This window comes from Dunckerocampus dactyliophorus, chromosome 2, assembly GCF_027744805.1.
Source record: "Dunckerocampus dactyliophorus isolate RoL2022-P2 chromosome 2, RoL_Ddac_1.1, whole genome shotgun sequence".
Classification (NCBI taxonomy): Eukaryota; Metazoa; Chordata; class Actinopteri; order Syngnathiformes; family Syngnathidae; genus Dunckerocampus; species Dunckerocampus dactyliophorus.
Window position 1 is genome coordinate 13,066,699 of NC_072820.1, and position 19,233 is coordinate 13,085,931.

The 19,233-nt window shown below is 40.4% G+C and overlaps 1 protein-coding gene across 1 annotated transcript in view; it reads left to right on the forward strand.

Annotated features, from left to right (window-relative positions):
* The window catches only part of LOC129176713 (potassium/sodium hyperpolarization-activated cyclic nucleotide-gated channel 2-like), a 51,600-nt gene that overhangs the window by 8,998 nt on the left and 23,369 nt on the right, over positions 1–19,233 (forward strand). The window contains exons 5-6 of the mRNA XM_054767025.1: positions 4,682–4,843; positions 15,069–15,287. Of these exons, the coding sequence (XP_054623000.1) occupies positions 4,682–4,843; positions 15,069–15,287 (381 nt within the window). The remainder of the gene's footprint in view (positions 1–4,681; positions 4,844–15,068; positions 15,288–19,233) is intronic.

Consider the following 19,233-nt stretch of genomic DNA (forward strand, 5'->3'; position numbering starts at 1 on the left):
ATTCTCACTTTCCTTTTTGAAAACCGGATTTTATTTTAGTAATAGACAAGATTGGCTGCTACGAAGCACCGTCACCGGTCTGTACTCGAAAGCAGGACCAAACCATTTAATGCAGACAGAGGCGCGGCCAGGAATTCTGGGGCCCATGAAAAAAAAATCACCTTGGGCCCCCACCGAGGATGCTGTTGTCACCACATCTCGAGAACCTTAACTGACCCAACAAGAGCTTTACATACCATAAATTCCGGTTTATAAGCCACATAAAGTGGCATATTGTGGCACGCACAGGTCCATGAGCTCTTTATTTGACAGCAGTCTATCAAAAGCAACGAGCATGTCAACCCATTGGACATTGCAGGAGGTCATTAATCAATATAACAGTTTGACTCATGGTTTCAACTTACAAACAACATTAAACTCATCACTCAGCAACTAATACTCAAATGTTATACCTCAGAAATATATAAACATGTATCAATACGAGTTTTCCATAAAAAACATTTTAAAGTGTTCCCATATTGCATTTTGTTTGAGAAAACCAATTCATTGGAAGAGCATAGAAAGTGGTGCTGCAATGCTGCTCCTGTCCACCAGAGGGAGTCAGAGGACCCAGAGGCCAAAGCAAAAAGAGGAAAGCTGACGTCATGGCAGCGCCCCAATGAATGCGTTGCTCAGATGCAATGCCTTATGGGAAAACTTTAAAATGTGGTTTTAAAAATTTTAAACTGATTCTGGGACATGTTTGTATATTTGTACATACAGTGTTCCCTCACTCTACAACGGTTCACCTTTCGACTATTTGCAGGTTTTTTTTAGTGCTTCTTTTTTTTTTTATTACAGTGTATGCACGCTGTTACAGACCGAGCCTGGCCCTTCAAGAAGAATTGCATTGTGGGAAGTTGAGTGTCTATCTCTTCCCCCTCTGGTCTGTCTGCACCGCCCATTGTTTTTTGTGTCCTGATTGGCTGTAGACCATTGTCAATCAATCTCCTTTGTGCCGTGGTGCCATGTCTCCTGTGTCATTGCAAGCTTGCTTGCTAGCTTGTAAATTAGTTCTGAAGTAAAGGAGATGTCACGAGATTAGAAATAAGCCGCACCGCTGTATAAGCCACAAGGTTCAAAGTTTAAGAAAAAAGTAGCGGTTTGTACACCAGAATGCAACTGATTTAATAATACATGCTAAACAGTTACCTGTGCTGTTTAAATGTTTGTTAAAAAGGAGTGAGATGTAGGCTAACACAACATGCTAACACTCTGCTAGCTTATTTCATTGTGGACATTAAGCTAACAAGTTAATTTCCACAACACAGCCTGGTTAGGCTACAAAAAAAACATATCACATATTGACACCCTCTTCGTTTGCCTTTCTTCTCTCACCTTTCTTTCCTTTTTCCACTCCTAGACATTATTTTACTAGGCCCTGGCAGCAGAGTTTCACTCTGCTCTGCCACAACTGCCAACTGACAGGCAACACACTGCAGCTAGGAAGTGCATTGAGGTAGTGGCGGACCAAACCATTTAATGTAGCTATGGGGGGTGGTCAGTCTATATGGAAGTTTAATTTTGGTCAATGTGGATATTTAGCTGTTACTACCAAATACAAGAGATTGTTTTAATCCTTCTGACTATATTAAAAAAAAAACAGAAAAAAAAATCACAACCAGATAGCAAAACTATTTACCTATTTACTGGGGCCCCTGTCAGTCATGGACCCTTGGAATTGTCCTAACTTTTACCCCCTTTACAGCACCCCTGCATGCAGATATGGGGCGTGGCTGGTTAAATTGGATGTTTACTGTTTGGTCAAAGTGAATTTAACTTTTACTACCAAAATCAAATAAAAACAAAGAGATTGTTTTATGACTACATTTGGAAAAAAAATTGTCAAGCCAGATCGCAAAATCATATTTTAATTTGTACCTATTTTTTTGGATTTTCTTGGAATAGTCCTAACGTTTCCCCTCAATAGAAACGAAAAAAAAATTGGCGTACCATAGGGCAATAGAATTAGAATCTCTATCCCGATATTGCATGTTGATGACACAACCTAGCCAAGTCTCGCAAAACTGAGAGTGACAAGCTGCAACAAGTTGTCAATGTAATGTAGAGCTGTAGCTAATGCGGCTAAAGTATGTCGTTCTAGAGTGCAAGGCCCTCTTCTAAGCTAGTAACCCTCACCTCCATGGTAGCAAGTAAGCCATATTTCCTCCAAGTATCATTATCACTGAAGGACGACCAGGAATAATTCAGCTAAAACAGAGAAGCCATGCTAACTGCTAAGCTAGGTTGTATATATAATATGATATAAGTAGCGAAAACAAAAGAAAAAGTGCTTAGTACACTTTAACAGAAGTCTAGCTGGAACCGCATACAGTGGAGAGTAACCACATATGAAAAGGAAATTAGCAAGTAGATTATCGGAGTCCAGAGAGAGAATAATACAAGAGAAGACCGGAAATGATGCAATACGTTACAACATACGTTAGCATTCAAAGGAGGAGCCTTTGTAGCCTGTAAACTGTTTCGGAATGGTTCTATTACAACAATTTTGTCACTTTGTGTTTTATGAGATGACGTGAAAATCCTGTAAAAGTGAAAGCATCATTTTATTAGTTGAGTACATGTGGTGATCCCCATTCCTCATCATAAATTATCACCGCTGCCTCAGCTGCACTAACATATTTTCTTATTCCACCACTACATGTGAGGCAACTGTCGGCCACTCTCACGATGAACGCCATCCATGTTTGCTGAATTCAGTAAGTCACTCGCGCAAGTCACAAGCAAGTCTCAAGTCATAACCTTCAAGTCTCAAGCAAATCCCAAGTCACTGTGGTGAGGATAAAGCAAGTCAACTCATACAAAAATCAGATGAGCTGCCCCAGTTTCCACATTTAAATCAGCAAACACAGCGCTACACAAATTCACATATTCACGCATTTATACATATTCAAATTAAACACTTACAAATCTGATGATTATTATTGAGTGATTGTGTATGTTAATAAGTGACTCTTAACAAGGCCTGCACTTCATGGCTTTCAGAAACTTTCAGTTAAAAAAAACAACTTAATGAATGTGATCATCAGAAAATAGGGCTGTCACAAGATCTCATGAGATGAAAACGTGAGATTTCTCATTCAGAAAAAAGATGTCTCGTGGGCTCTAGGCCTGGCACAATAATAAATGAATTAATTAATCACACAATAAATGAAAATTAACTCAATAATTTTGCCGGCCTCGGCACATTGCCATGTGCATGCGTGTCTGTTTTCCTCGGCAGGCAGGAGGAGAGTTCACTCTGTGCATTGTTTTCAGCACCTTGGCGTGTTTGATCCACAGAACAACGGCATGAATAGAGTGAGCCCTTTTGTCACTCACACAGACTCTTTGTCTCGGTGGGTGGAGGAAGGGCCAGTAGCATACGCAAAGAATGCGGAAGAGTGTAACGTAGTAGAAATTATATTAGTAAATTGTAATATATTGTCATATATTTGTTATATTTTTTCACTGTGCTTTTCTTAAAAGCAAAGTTCAAAATCTCGTCTCGTCTCGTTCACCCGATCTTGTCAACTGTCTCGCCTCTTGTGAAATGAGTATCTCATGATACCCTTATCAGAAAACAATGCAACTTATTTAATTATTTATGAAGTAACGTCTAACGTTAGTTTAATAAGCTACTTTAGCATTCACGATAGCAAACATAAGCCGATAAGTTAGCTAAAGACACTTTAACTGCACTTTATTGAGAAGACATGAGACATTAGGTATCTTGCTCCAGCTATGTTAGTGTTTGAAGACATAAAAACAGCCAGCTAAAAGACACGTTCACGGATCTTACCTTTCTTTGTGGATTTTGTAGTGACAGGTGAAGTTGGGTGTTGTGGTGGTCGTGTGACTGATTTTTGAGCTGCAGACCGTGCACACCACTGTTCTCTTCTTAATACCGTCATCAACAAGATAATCCTTGAACCCAAATTGAATCATTTTTGGTCTAGCCGCCTCCATGACTGCTGCTCCTGAGTTGATCAGCCCCTTTATTGCCCGTTACTGTGTTGCCCGTTGTTAGTCCCTGCACCTGAACAGTCCACTTGCGATCGATTCACTGCCCCGAGAATCTGCGCATTGTTCTGCGTGCATTGCAAAGCAAAATCACGCGATTGTATTGAGTAGGTTGAGTCTTTTTACAGTGTTAAGCAATCAAGTCTCAAGTCCTCAAATCTTTGACTTGAGTCTGACTCGAGTCTCCCAACTCTGCAAACTGCCATAAAACAGTTAAAGCCAGACTGGTGAAAGTGGATTTACTAAAGTGTCTGTCCAGTGGATGATTGACATCTAAGACGACAGTTGTTAAGGATCATGATGGTCCCTGTCCATCACTTTGTATATGAAAGTGTGCATACAGGGTTTGTCTTCACGTGTGTGTGTATGTGTTTGTGTGTACCCTCAGGCTTGCGTGATGTCATGTGTCTTATCCCGCTGTGTTTGATCCGGGACTGATGGGAGCCTGTCATCCTTACTCATTTATCAAACCGCGGTGTAATTTGAAAGCGACTGTAAAGCCGAGTGGATTGCCACTTTGGCGTGTGAAACTTGAATTCAACTTGACAATTAGCTATTTGCAGTCCAACACAGTGAAACACATTCTTACCTTACCTTTGTTGCTGCTGCACTCCATCAGATCTTCCACATGACCTATGACCTGGCCAGTGCTGTGATGAGGATCATAAATCTGATTGCTATGATGCTGCTGCTGTGTCACTGGGATGGCTGCCTGCAATTCCTGGTCCCCATGTTGCAGGACTTCCCGTCTGACTGCTGGGTGTCCCTCAACAAAATGGAGGTAAGGTTCATGACCACAAATCATGTCTGCGCATACACAAAGCACAATGGGATTGAAATGTTCTATAGTAACTGTCCTGCTTTCAATTTTTAATTCTAAAGTGTTTTAATCAGTGGATCTTACGTAGTGGGCCCTATTTAGTTCAATTAGGTTTCTTTCTAATTTCAGTGCATTGCGTTTTATTCTGTGTATATATATTTGATCTTATGAAAGCTTTGGTGGCAGTATGTGGTCATGCTAAAATTCCCCGGATTTCTTGTCCACAATAAGTTGCAAAACAAACACAGAGTGAAGGTTAATGGCAAAAGTTGAGATGACGTACATCAATGTGGTCCACTTAAGAAAATACATACCGTAATTTCAGGTGTATAAGACGCACCGGTGTTAAAGCTGCAACCACTAAATTTAGAGAGAAAAACAGATTTGTACATACATAAGCCTCACCGGACTATAAGCCGCACATGTCCACGTCATAAATTGGCATATTGTGGCACGCACGAGTCCGTGAGGACCAGGTAGGTCTTTATTGGCTCCTGTCAAATAAAGCTTGTCAACCCATTTGAAAGGAGGTCATTAGTCAATCTGATTCTGACGATTTCGAATGGGTTGACAAGCTCGTCGTGAGTTCACTTATAGCTCATGATTGGCTCCTGCCAAAGACAGCTACCCTTTCCTCACTGACTTGCGAGCGGCAGAGTATTTAAACGATTAGTAGTTCTGAAGCAAAGGAGATGTCACGAGATTAGAACATAGCCATAAATTAGCCACACCGCTGTATAAGCCGCAGGGTTCAAAGTGTAAGAAAAAAGTAGCAGTTACACACCAGATGTTATGATGATAATACAGCACTACTACACTACCATTATTAGCTCAAGTGGTTGGAATGATGTTATTACTGTTCCATGGAAAAACTTGCTGTTCACTGCTGAGATCAGATCGGCCAGAACGATTTTAGCACGCCTTGTGATTCCCCTGTGCTTCAATGCAGTGGGGTGACAGGAAAGATAAAAGGGGCGTTGGAGGGGGATAAGAGACGGTTGGGGGTGACCATGGCTGGACAGCTGGGCTCTTTGTTGCCATGCATCTCTCTGAGAGATAAAAGCTACTTGTTTATACGCATACTGTCTGTCTGTCGGCCTTTTACCGAGAGTGTGGGGAGACCACAGTGACCCAGCTACGAGGCATGCGGCCAAATGCACTTTTAAATAGATTTGTCTTATACTGTAATTGCCTCCAGATTTTGGGTTTGAAGGATTTGTGCCACTCTTGGTGTACAAAGTAGGAGGTTAATGAGATCATAAAACATTATTCTGAGTAGTGTTGAGGGCAGTAAGCAAGATTGCTTTGGATTTAGCATATAGGGCTATTTTGTACATATAACATGTGTTGGCTTTTCACAGTACAATCTGATTTGTTACATTTGGTCCATAGTCAACTAATATTAAAATGTTTTGTTGTTTTTTGTAAGAACAGAGCTAATGGCAAAGACAAATCAACAGATCTCTTTTGCGACGTTTTCCACCTCAAAGAAACAGGCTAAAACACTCTTATCAACAAATAAACATGGCAGGTGTGCAACAACAATACCTTAATTTATTTAGTGACACTGAGAGCAGGATGAACAAAACCAGAACACAGAGCACACATCAAAAAAGGGCACCACACAAAGAGTAGGAAGAACATGGTTGAAAAACAACAACTTGCCAAAACTCAGTTAGCAACCTATTTTCCTGCCTTAAAATTCACTTCCGGAATATAAAATGAAGATGGCGTAACAGCCTAACCTATTTTAAATGATATTCAGCGACTTTCTTTGTAAAATGTATGCTCAGCAGTAAGGTTGCATATCGAGTCTCAAGCATCGATGGGAACCAGGACTAACATTCCGATTCACCCAGGATCGTTCAAATTTTCAAATTTCTATTCCTAGTTTTGATGCCCTGTCCGCCGACCAGAAGAAACAGCCGTAAACACCAACGCAGAAGCTGCCGAGCAACAACAAAAAAATAAATGCCCACAAAGTTTGGCTTAACTTCATGAAGGAAAAGAGCAGTCGGCTCAGTGCAACATTTGCAACACAATGATATTATGCAAAGGAGGGTGCGTGACCAACATGATTAAACTGTGCATTGCACTACATCCTGTTTACTGTGGTAACAAAATAACGGTGTCATAAAAAATTGCTTACACCAACACTGAGGCAGAAAAGTATACTCGTGCTAATATGGTAGCTCAAGACTCATAGCTCACAGACAAAACTTTTACAAGTTGTTGATATCCTGCACCCTGGTTAGTGCATGTTGCCTGCAGCATCACACACTAACACCATAAACAACAGCATATGTGGACATGTTTTTGCATGGGTATTTTTTGTGAAAGTGTACTCATGTAGTTGATAAAAAGTTCATATCATTAAAAAAATTAATGGGGAAGTTCAGACATGTCATCCAAAAAGAACTCTAGTTAATGCCCTCATTTAAACCATGCAAACTTTTATGACCCTGTCTCTTAAAAGATCGGAATCAAGAATTGTTGGACCCGAAATCGAAACGAATCAGAACCGGAATGGTTCAAATTCAAACGATGCCCAACCCGACATGGCAGCAGCTGTGGCCACCCCCATGCAGTCGGAATGCTACAATCTCGATTACACAACATTTTTATAGACTTTATAAAGACTTGTGACTTTGTTTTGAGATTATTTCATAGAAAAAACTTGTCTGCCAATCTTTATAGTGATGTTTTTGGTGTCATTTTTGGACTTGCTGTTAATACTCACACTCTTGCTGTATTCCAGAAAACTGGACATTTCCAACCTCCAACTAGGAGAAGGAGAGTATTGGAACACTGCACAATGTACGATTTCCTAGTCTCAAACTTAATGTACTCTCAACTTCATTGAGATGCAGTAATCTGATGTCACAATGTAAAAACTACACATAGAGTCATTTATTGGTTCTAGTACCATTTTTATAGAAGCAGTTTTGCATGGTCTCCATGTCACTAGTTAATACGGGAAGAAAAACTCGGTTCGATGGTGTCGATATCTACTTTTGCACGTCCACCTCCTTTGATTGTATGAAATTGGCAATTTGTTGCTTTGATATCATTGTGTAGTGCTCTGTTTTCCTCCATAGGGTTTTTAACCTCCTTAAGACCAGCACACAAGACAGTATTATCATCTTGTAGTACCTTGGTATCATCTCGTAGTGCCTTGGTATCTATTTTCCTCTTTAATGTTTATGACTTCATCATGGATCTCTGAGAATCTCTTTCTCAGGCTGTTCTGCGATTGTACATTTCCTACCTGTGTTAGCAGGTCTCTTAGATTTAGCCTTATTTGTGTTACAGATTCCTCCTGTAGTGCTATCATCTCCTCCCTCAAGGCGCAACATAACTTCTAATGTTTGTTATCTACAAGTAAATATGATGTTGAACCCAGATTTGCCTTATTACATTTAATGTCAAATCCTATCATGGTTCACCTTTCGCGGATTCGCTGTTTCGCAGATTTTTATTTTACAAGGTATGAACGCTGTTACAGCGTACCCTTTAAGAAGAATTGCACTGTGGGAATTTGAGTGTACTTCTGTACTTTAGCCTGTCTTCTGCGTCCTGAATGGCTGTAGACCATTGTCAATCAGTCTCCTTGCCGTCTCCTGTTGTGGTCATGGCAAACCAAACTAGCTAACCGTGTTAGCTGCTTGCTAACCGCCAATACTGTTAACAATAGAAGAAACAGAAGAAGCTAAACGTGTGAGGAAAATACGAGGACAGGAGCAATATGTTTTAAAAAGGATACACAAATGCTACAGCCGAACGGCGCCAGGACGAGGCACAGTCAGATGAGTGAAATATGCGTGAGTCACTTAATGATTTCTTGTTTCCAACCTAGTAGGTTGATCATTAAAATTCTATGAAATTTGAGCTTTGAGAGTGTCAAGAGTGACAAGAGAGAAATGTGAGAAAATATTAATGCCTGTCTGAGGAAAGTGTATAAAGTGTATGGTGACATTGTAAAAAATATAAATTTTGCAAATTTCACTTATTGCGGGCTATTTTGGGAAACTATTCCCTGCAATAAATGAGGGAACATTGCATATCATTGTATTATGTTAAAATAATCAAATGTGCGCAAACAGGTACGTTATGACCTCTGAGAGTGAAGATTGGCTCTGCACTTTCTTCACAGTGGACTCCAGACCATATCCAATTCAGGTCTTTAATGCGACATTAAAAACTCAATTGCCTTGAAGTCAGTCAATCCCACTACTTCTTCGCCACTGAAATAGTCACAAAACTCTGTGTAACGTGTAAAATGTGTGGTTGAGTGAACGCAGGTACAAGTATACTGATATACAATGCCAATACAAAATTTTTTTATGTTGAGAAAATTCTGCTAACTTGCCAGCGACATCAATAAATGATCATCCAAAACACATAAACTTACATGGCAGATTGGAGGATGACTTTGCACTGTTTATGGTTCAGTCGGAAGTCGATGACGGATGAAGTTTAGGACTGACAGGCTACCGACTTGTCCGTTGCGCTCTCCCTTTGTGGAATCAGAGACAGTCAGTCCCCAGAGAGCTGTCACTCTCAGAGTAAAGGGTTACCGTGGCATGGTGCAGCCTGCCTAGAGCCACCTGAGACCAACCCCCTATTGAGTGGCTGACAACTTGTAACATTAGCCATTGTGTTGCAGCCAGGCCATCCATCAAAGCTCACACCCTTACAGTGGCTTTGGTGGTGAGGAGAGTGGTGGTGGGGGGGCCTCAGGCAGGATCCATGGAGGGCGTTGAGAACATTCTGTAACTCTGGATGACATCTGCCTAGCCAGTAATTGGATTCAGTCGAACTTGTAACACCTTGGGGACAGGGCTGTTTTCATAATGGACCGCAACTTCAATCTATTAATTTCATTTGGTTTATATTCACTGCAGCAATATGTAAGCTTGTCCACCGCCAAGTTAATTTAGAATTGTGATGGCAGAGCCTTTCTGTATATACTGTAATATACAGAAAGCATCGGTATCCCACGTCGGGGCGAGGTGTGGTCCTTCATCTTGCGTTTATTCTAAGGGTCTTCTGAATCACTCTTGGTGTGGCCCGTCACCTAGGACCTTTTTGCCTTGGGAGACCCTACCAGGGGCATATAGCCCCAGACAACATAGCGCCTACGATCACTCGGCCACTCAAACACTCTAATGATGCTAAAAATCATATTTAGGAGGTCGTGAACAGGTTTTCTGTGCTCTCACTACAAAAATATTTAGTTTATAAATAAGGAATCTTGCTTGGTGGAAATTCACTTATCACGATCGGGTCTGGAACCAGTTAACAATAAACGAGGGATTACTGTACCTCAGAAGCGAACCCTGCGCATATGTTTTGCTTTGTCTTTGTCTTTTTTTCTTATATTTGGCAGTATTTGCATCGTTTCTTGTTGAATGTACTGTACATACTGTGTACTATGCATGCCCTTTTTAAAATTTTTAAATTCCCTGTATATACACCTTTTTTACATTTTCATACTACTACTGTTCATTTTAATTGCACTGAGGAGAGAATCTTGAAAAGAAGGACTAGCGACTGTTTGACACAATTTAAGCAGACTTGCATTCAAAACAACAATAAGATTTTTGTTGACCGGTTTAGATTTTAGGAGATGGGTGAGTCACATCTGCAATGATGATCACCTTCACATTACACTTTTATTAGGTCATAGCTTTTATTGGTCATAATCTTAATTGTGTTAACGAAATCAGTGGTTGACTTATTTTTCCACTTGTATGACAACTAGGAATGTTAAAATGATACTTCAGTTTAATGATGGCGGTGACAGTTTGACCCTGGAATGGATTATTTGTATTTTCATTATTTCCTATTGGAAACATTGCTTCGAAAGGCAGGTTCCACTGCATCTACGGTATATGTTATTGCATAGGTTGTATTGATACTGCATCATTCATCAACGTGAATTTATCTACTGTGGAGGCTCAAGTGCAGTCTCTTCATCTTGTTCTTTCACTTCTAACCCCTTTAATGGGCTACAAATTACCCACTGTTTGTTTTCTGGCTGATACGGGAAATGGATGCTGTTATCTGTGCCAAAGTGGACCTTCTTTGTAAATGCATTCATTTGGGTATAAAGTCTCGGGTTGCGATTTGTTGAACAAGCAGTGATGTTTCTATGAAAACATGCATCATAAGGATGGCCTGTGTATTCACATTACTGCAAAAGTTACATAAGATAATCAATGGCACTTTCAGGTTCCATTAAGAAGGGAGCCTGGGCCAAGAGGTGATTAGTTTAGAATAAAGAGCGCATGACTTTCTTCTAAGCACAAAGATGCCAGCACCTCCAATGCAGCTGTAATGCCTTAGTGAGACATTAATGGAGGAAATTGCAACATCATCTCTTCCCCCTCATAGCACCATAGAAGTATGAGCTGTCTAAACAACTATATACCTTATTCATGTCCTCCGTCTGCCACAAAAATGATTAAGATTACGTATTATGTATTTCACTGACACCCCCTGCAGAGTTAAGACCTCACTCAGAGTGGAAGAAAGTCCCAGATAGAGAAGGCGAGACACACTAAAGCCAGATAAGCCATTGTAAACCAAGCTGGTGGGTGTGTGACACGGATCGGCAAAGAGCTTTCTTGCGTGTGTGTCGATTATCTTTTGATATTTGTCCAGCTTATCAGCTGCTGGACACACAAAAACACACACGCACACACACTTGGTGGTCATTTGGAGCGCATTTGGAGTCCATTTTCAGTTGTCTGCTTCTTCCAATGTTGTGTTTCAGTCCCATAAAAATCTTCCATCCTCCACTACTGCACAGTGTGTCCCTCGCTTTGTATGTTAACCCTTCACTTTGGGCCCAGCAATTAAAAGTGGGCTGCATCCACTCACTACTTTTCACCAGTTTGCATTTCATCATCCTCTAAGTCAGTGATTCCTAACCAGGGGTACGCGCACCCCTAGTGATATGCGAGAAAATTGCAAGGGGTACATGGAAACAATTAATCAATTATTTACAAGATGATAAGTAAATATTCTTAGTCATTTCATATTAAGCCAGACAATAAAAGGAAACGTGCGGTACAACTATTTTCCCCAGGGAGACAACCTGTGGCACAGTTGTGTTACTCTTACACTTTTGGAGAATTATCAACACGTATGAGTGAGTGGGTACTTATGGTATGACAAAAATGCTCAGGGGGTACACACACAAACGCTACACGCTAAACAAACACTGTTCTAAGTTTCTGTGTTGTGCCACCTGCAAGATCATTTGTAGCTCAGTGAGAAAGCCTAAACAGAGATTTGTGTGCAATACTCACTAGAAAATGCTTTGCATCATTCATCAGCGTCTCTTGTATTCTGCAAAATGATAACACACAGCTTAGTAAGGTGTTGTCAAAGCTCATTTTGCTCACGTGACGGCGAAGGGTCAGTGATGTCATCATTTTCCTAAAGAAGCAGGTTGCTTATATACACGGAAACGTTTTCAGGCCAAAACGGATTTTTTTTTTTTTTTAATCATTTCAGCCTTTCAACCACACAGAAACGGCATTCTGGGTGACCTGAAATGGTATTTTTTTTAAAACAGCTTCCGTAGTGGGAAAATGTGAAGACACCGGCTTGTCGTTTTTGTGTAGACAGCCGACGCGAAAACGAGGCCACCCCTTCGCTGTCACGTGACCAGCAGTGAGCTTTGACGACAAGGCAACATAATATCGGATTATTTCGACGGACATGACTCACACCTGTTGAAATTCTCCTGATATTTTGTTGTCTTATACTTCATAATGACTCGTAGAAGTAATTCTACTTCTCTTAAATCGAGATGACATGCATTCTTTGTTCTGTGTCACATGGTTCAATCTGCGTCTGTTCACAGCGGCACACGTACGTGTCCCTTGTGTATTACATCGTTTTCACTCAGTGATCCATTCCCGTGTGAATGCAACTATTTACTAGTCCGGCACAGTGTGGATGCAAATGTTTTTCAACCCGCCCAAAAAAAATCTCTGCAGCGTTCCTGTGTGGACAGGGCCTTACTATTTTAAATGCATGTTTTTGAATGCTTTTTACTTCCTGTAAGATATTTCTTCTCTGACATCTTTTGGAATAAGTGACTCAAAAAGACAAAGAAAAAGCAAAAGGACTTAATTGCTTTTTTTGTTTCCAAGAGTTATCTCTGGTGACAAACGGAAACATCTTGAGTTTATACAATGAATGATTATTCTTCCCTCTCATTGAAGAATGAACCGTGACAGAACCCATTATTGTTTGCAGTTTCAGGACGTACAGTATGTCTTTAAAGAACAGATAGACGTATGATATCCATCCCATATTTAAGTTCTCTTTTCCAAGTTTCGGGGAGCTTACTTACATTTACAAGTTCAATTTAGGGGATTGTAAAAATAGCCACTCCATTGTGCCACTTGGTGAAGCAACTGACCATAATTGACCTCCTTGTTTCACTCATAATTCATTACACTGACAGGCAACATTGGGTAGACATGTATAATCTAATAATGACATCCATTACAATCAAATCCAGCCTTTTCAAAGATAATAATGCCCTGCTTTGTATCTCATTAGAGTGCGCACCCTCCACTTCAATACTGTGTGGCCGGTGAGTGTACAAAGAGGCATTTTGCGATAGTAAAAGACCCGATACGTAGCTGATGGAAATGTTGATTACCAACAAAAACGACGATGGTTCCCAAACTGGACTCTCTTGGGAGAGCTGTTGAGACGCCCTCCTCTCTCTTGACTGAGCTATTTCAGAATCAAAGTGCTCGTTGTTCATCTATTATTCAATCTGTTGCACTCCACTGTTTCTCTTTCTATTTCCACACTATCCACTATTGAGCCTCGGCCCCCTTGGTGGAGCTGTGTTTATTTTGGGAAGTCTTACTCTTAATTCCGCACATGGAGATGTGTCGTCACTGTAGGCCTTTAACAGTGTTGGTCATTTGCTGTTTTTTGCATTTGTTGTAAATAATGATTGACACGAGACTGTTTTTCTCTTCTTGATGAATGATGAAATAGTGCTCAAACTCATCAATGCATTGGGCTCAGCAGTCTATTGTCTGTCAATAAATACACTGATTACTGCAATAACAGGCTTAATTAAAATGAAAAACCTTTTCTTTTTAACACAATCTGGAATGTTTAAAGTAGAAAAAACATTTTAAAAAAGTTTCTTATCAATTGTTAAATGCCCCTAAAAGTCTTAATGTTTTATGTAAGCACTATTGGGAAAATGTCATTTTATGTGTGTCTGTAGCATTAATGTTAATGAGCTGTTTGCCCAGAGTGTGTGGTTCAAGAAGCACTATTTTGCACTTTATCTACTTTTTAAATATACAGTATATATATGTATATATAGATATATATACACTTTAAATAATTGTAAACTAGGTGTTTATTGTAATTTAATGAATTTTCAAACTGTAATAGAATTTACAAACATCATTTCAGTGTGTTTAATCTGCAACGAAAAAACAAACAATTGAGTTGTCAGCTGCTAGAGGGTTTTGACATTTTTTTGGGACACCCTGTATACACATACACACACACACACACACACACACATATTTAACTAAAATATTGTCAACTGTCCTTAGGTCCCTTGATAGACACTATATAAATCCAAGTTGTTATGAATATTTATTATTATTAATGCCCTTCCCACCATCATGAGGAATGGCAATCTGGCACAAAATAACACCAGAGCCAGTATTTACACTTGTGATGTTGTGATTTACATTTGTGATGTTCTACTTATTTTCTGTTCCTTAGCACCAAGTGCTCCTTACATGTCTTAAGTTACAAGGAAGTTACAATGAGATGTTTTGCTCCTGCATGAATGTCAACATAAGCAGCGGATGACCAGAGTGTGCAGTGCAGACTCGTTACTCCCTGCTCTGAGGAGGTATTTAACGACCTCTTGTTATCATTTGTCTCTGAGGATATAATTTCCAAAACCTCCATGCTCAGCTGATGAGGCCTCAAAGGAATTCCCCCTAATGTCATTTCCGCTACCCACTTCTCTCTGTCTTTTTAGTGCAACCCTATCCCCTGAGTTCTTATTTATCTGAATGCTTTCCATGACCCTGCTGTCCCCAAGGCTTCCCTCCTGCAAAACATGCTTCTTTATGGAATAAACCTAGTTAACTATTTGTTTATCTCTTCACAGAATGATACCTGGTCCGAGCTCTACTCCTTTGCTGTCTTCAAGGCAATGAGCCACATGCTGTGCATTGGTTACGGCCGCCAAGCCCCGGAGAGTTTGTCAGATATCTGGCTAACCATGCTGAGTATGATTGTGGGAGCCACTTGCTATGCTGTGTTTATTGGCCATGCCACAGCGCTCATCCAATCCCTGGACTCCTCCAGACGGCAATATCAGGAAAAGGTGGGTCCCTTTTCTTGTTTCAGATTCTCATTACTTTTTGCTTGTTTCAAACACGAGCCAACATCCTCCTCTTTTTACTGCCTGTAGCCATAAAGATGTTGAAAGCATCTCATGTCGTCACTGAGCCATAAATAGTCTGATCAGCTTGTTCCATCACCTCACTGACGCTATCAGATCTGGAAATAGTCACTTTTATTCCACTCTTACACCGTCTGAAGGAAGTGATATATTACTGACTGGCAACAAATCAAAAGTAAATCAAGTGTTTGCACACACTCACTGGACACAACATTAGGCACGCTTACACAAGAGATCTAATGCAAGAACTGTATCAAACATTTGCCTTTATTCATATTCAGTTTTGACACTGTTGCAGAGGTCTTAATGTAACGATACACGTATTATTGTGGTTAAAGTTTGCACTGCATCAATCACACTGGGACAGCAACTACTAATAAACATATTTAAAACTGATACCTCTCTGACGGCGCAATTTTTGCATTGGGTCTCATTAGATTGTTCAAGTCTGCCTAATCCTAATGTTGTCTCTGTGAGTGTATTTTTACTACAGTTCTTATTGGCTGTTTTCTTGATTTATTGTTGTGTTGATTCAACAACAAATGAAAGCGTAGGCGTCTGTTTCCTCCAAAGACTGCTCCAAAGGTTTAAAAGTTCATATAAAGTACAGTTGAATCTGGAAAGTGGAAGGTTATACAATGGAAATTCAACCAAAACTGCACCTATGAAGTACAAACAAAGCTTCAGAGTTTGAACCACCGCCTTATGACATCTCAGTTAAGCAAGGATCCGAAGATAAACCGCACGCTTTGCATTTTCTTTGGCTTTTTTGCGGCACTTATTGCAAAAGTGCAATGTGCCTCAAGCAGGTTTGATAAGAGAAGGAAAACACGAGGAGAGAAGAAGGCATTCAAATCAGTAAAGCTCCAGTTTAGGTGCCCAGAGGGTGCTCATGTTCGAAAGTACTGCAAGATGTACGTTATATCTTCCTGCTCTGAGTATATAAGCTACGCCCGACATAACACACACACACACACACACTCGTTACGTTGTTGTCACGTAATGATAGCGATTGGGCTAAGTAGAATTTTTTTTTTCTCTATACATTTGTGTGAAAGTTAAGTGAGTTAAAAAGTGTGACGTTAAGAATGTTAAAATGTTATTTAACAATTGTCGGAGTGTTACGATCCCATATTGATATTGGATATGGGGCCGACATCAACAAAGAAAACAAGTATTGTATTATATCGGCCTGCATCTAAAATCTCCGATACTGGCACTCCAATTTAAGCAGTCGATTCCAGACGGAGCAGGGTAAGCTTAATACGACCAAACTCATCACGCATTTGAAGCAGTGTTATACGGGAAACTCCCACGGGAGGACAAGAAGTCATTAGCTATAACAGCAACAATGACCTGCCCCTGTCGGTGGTGCATAAAGTCCGGTTTAAACGCGTCAATGAGCACCTCGAACCTCGCTTTATCATGCCTAGCCGCCACTACATTGTGGATAATACTATACCCCAGATGCGTAACGAAGTAAATGGGTCTGTTTTGTCATACCTACTTTTACTGATTGCTCTGAGTTTGAGTAATATCACATCAAGCCTTTTACATTCCACATTACAAAATAAGTGATCAAAGTATGATGATGCTGATATCAGATAGATATTGATATCGGCCAACATTCAAGGCTGCAATATTGCGACTCACTCCTTTGCTTTCATGCCTTTGTCATTTTGTTGTACAGGTTAACTGTGGATGGTGATAGTTTGACCCTGGAACAGATCTTGTCTATATTTTTTCTATGGAAAAAAAATTCGAACAAATGAATGTGTAATGTTCAACCTGGCATTGTCGTAACAGATGTAAAGATAAAAGTACACTATTCCCGTGCTGGAGGCATTCATCTCAAACAAACGATGAGGCTCTGTTGAACATTATGTATTATGGTCAAATTAGTTGTTTTTGTCATGCTGTCAGACGTATTGTGAGTCAGGATGGAGATCATCAGAGCTGCATCAGTGGCCTGTGCAGGAAAACAGAGCAGCCTCCTCTCTGTTTCTAAGCAGAGTCTCTCCGAGTGGGGAGCAGGAGGAGTGCTGCTTGCTCTCAGCAGCCAATCACAGTCCGCGGGTGTGTTCGGCCAGGTAGAGGCTGCACATCGCTTGGGGGCGGGGCCTCTGTGGCGGTGCTGATGTGATGATGTGGAAGGAAGACGGGGAGTGAGGGTGGGGGGGAATGATATGATGTCCCTCTTGGGCAGCAGTAGAATTGATGAGGCAGCAGACCTGTGTGTCCTGCCAATGTCATCTTGAAGGTGACGTAGGCAAACATGGCTGCTTCCCTGGTTCCCAGTCTCTCCTCTTTTTCATAGCTTTACTATCATCACCCATTCCTCTTTTCATCTCTAGTCTCACCTCTCCCTCTCTTAAAGGGCTTCACCTGATCTTTGCCTCTCTTTAGTTTGCATCCCCTCTTGCTCTCTCTTCCTCTTTGCTAGTGGTGTCCTTGAGACATGCAGTGCCACTGCTATAGGCTACGGAGAGCAGCATGGTGGGGGAGGGGTAACCTGTGGGAGACATACTGTAGCTGTGAGGCCTCCTTGTCACAAGGAATCCTTGTGCAAAACTGCCTGGGCTATTTTACATTGTTTACAGTGCTTTTGTCAGCGTTTTTGCCCGCCTAGCATTTTTTTTTAGTGGTGATGTCATCTTTAGTGTGTGTGCTGGATGCGGGGGAGTTGAGACAAGCTCACTTCCAGAACCATACTATGTTAAGTCATGCATTGTGCTGCTTTCATTGATACTTTGATGGGTTTGTTAAATGTTTGGATAATACTTGAAAGGACAAGGAACCATATTTGATCAGCTTGAGTTGCAATGACACCTTATGCCTCACAATACTACTACAGCTGCTACTCATCCTTCTAATAAAGGAATTGCCGGTGTATTGTTTTATTGTAGGTACCAAGCTCATTATAAACGATGAAGAAAATATTTTATTTTTTAAACATTTTATTGTCAAAGAACCATATTTGGTCACTTAAAAGAAAACTGCACTTTTTCTGGAATTTTGCCCATCATCCACAATCAAATGAACACACGTCTTTCTCTTTTCTGTGCTCTCGAAAGATATAAAAACTGTATGTAATGGGACATCTATGCCCCTACAAAGACCGCTATTAAAACACCTCCAAAAACCTCCAACAAGGTTTTATGGATTTATATCCGTGCTGTAACCATGTAGCAAGGAGTACATTCATGATAACATGTCATACTTTGTATTATATGTTAGTATTTTGTCGTATTTTGGTCATTTTAAGCATTACCGGAACTTCCTTCCTGGGCGCATTGATTTCACATACCAGAAATGAACGCCTACACCTAGCATTGACAAACTCAAAAACAAAAACAGCAACAGCAGTAGTAGCGGCCTGAGGCATTGAGAGCGCGGCCCTCATGCACTGCGGGCAAGTGTGTGGTGAAGCTAGTCGCTAGCCGGTGGGGTGTGGTAGGTGTCAATACGCCAGTAACATAGTTTGATCAGCGTAACAATGTGAGCAATTCTTGGCTGTGTCTTATTAGCTGTTTTTATATCTTTAGAACGCACCGAAAAGAGAGACATATGTGTTGATGTCACATAAGGATTGTGAATGATGAGCAAAATTCAAAAAAATGTGCAGTTTTCCTTTAAGCTTGAGTTGAAAGGACCCCTCATGACTCACAGTACTACATCAGAATAATAATTAGAAAAAAGATTGTAATATTTTATTTAAGGCACACAGTCTGTGTAAAACAGATGTTATTAAAAAGCACTCATTTGTGCAATTGACCCATGATAATAATAATTTAAAAAAATTCAGTTTGTATATCATTATTTTAAGACAATGCTAAGGAAAAATACTGATAAAAGTTTTACAATGTAT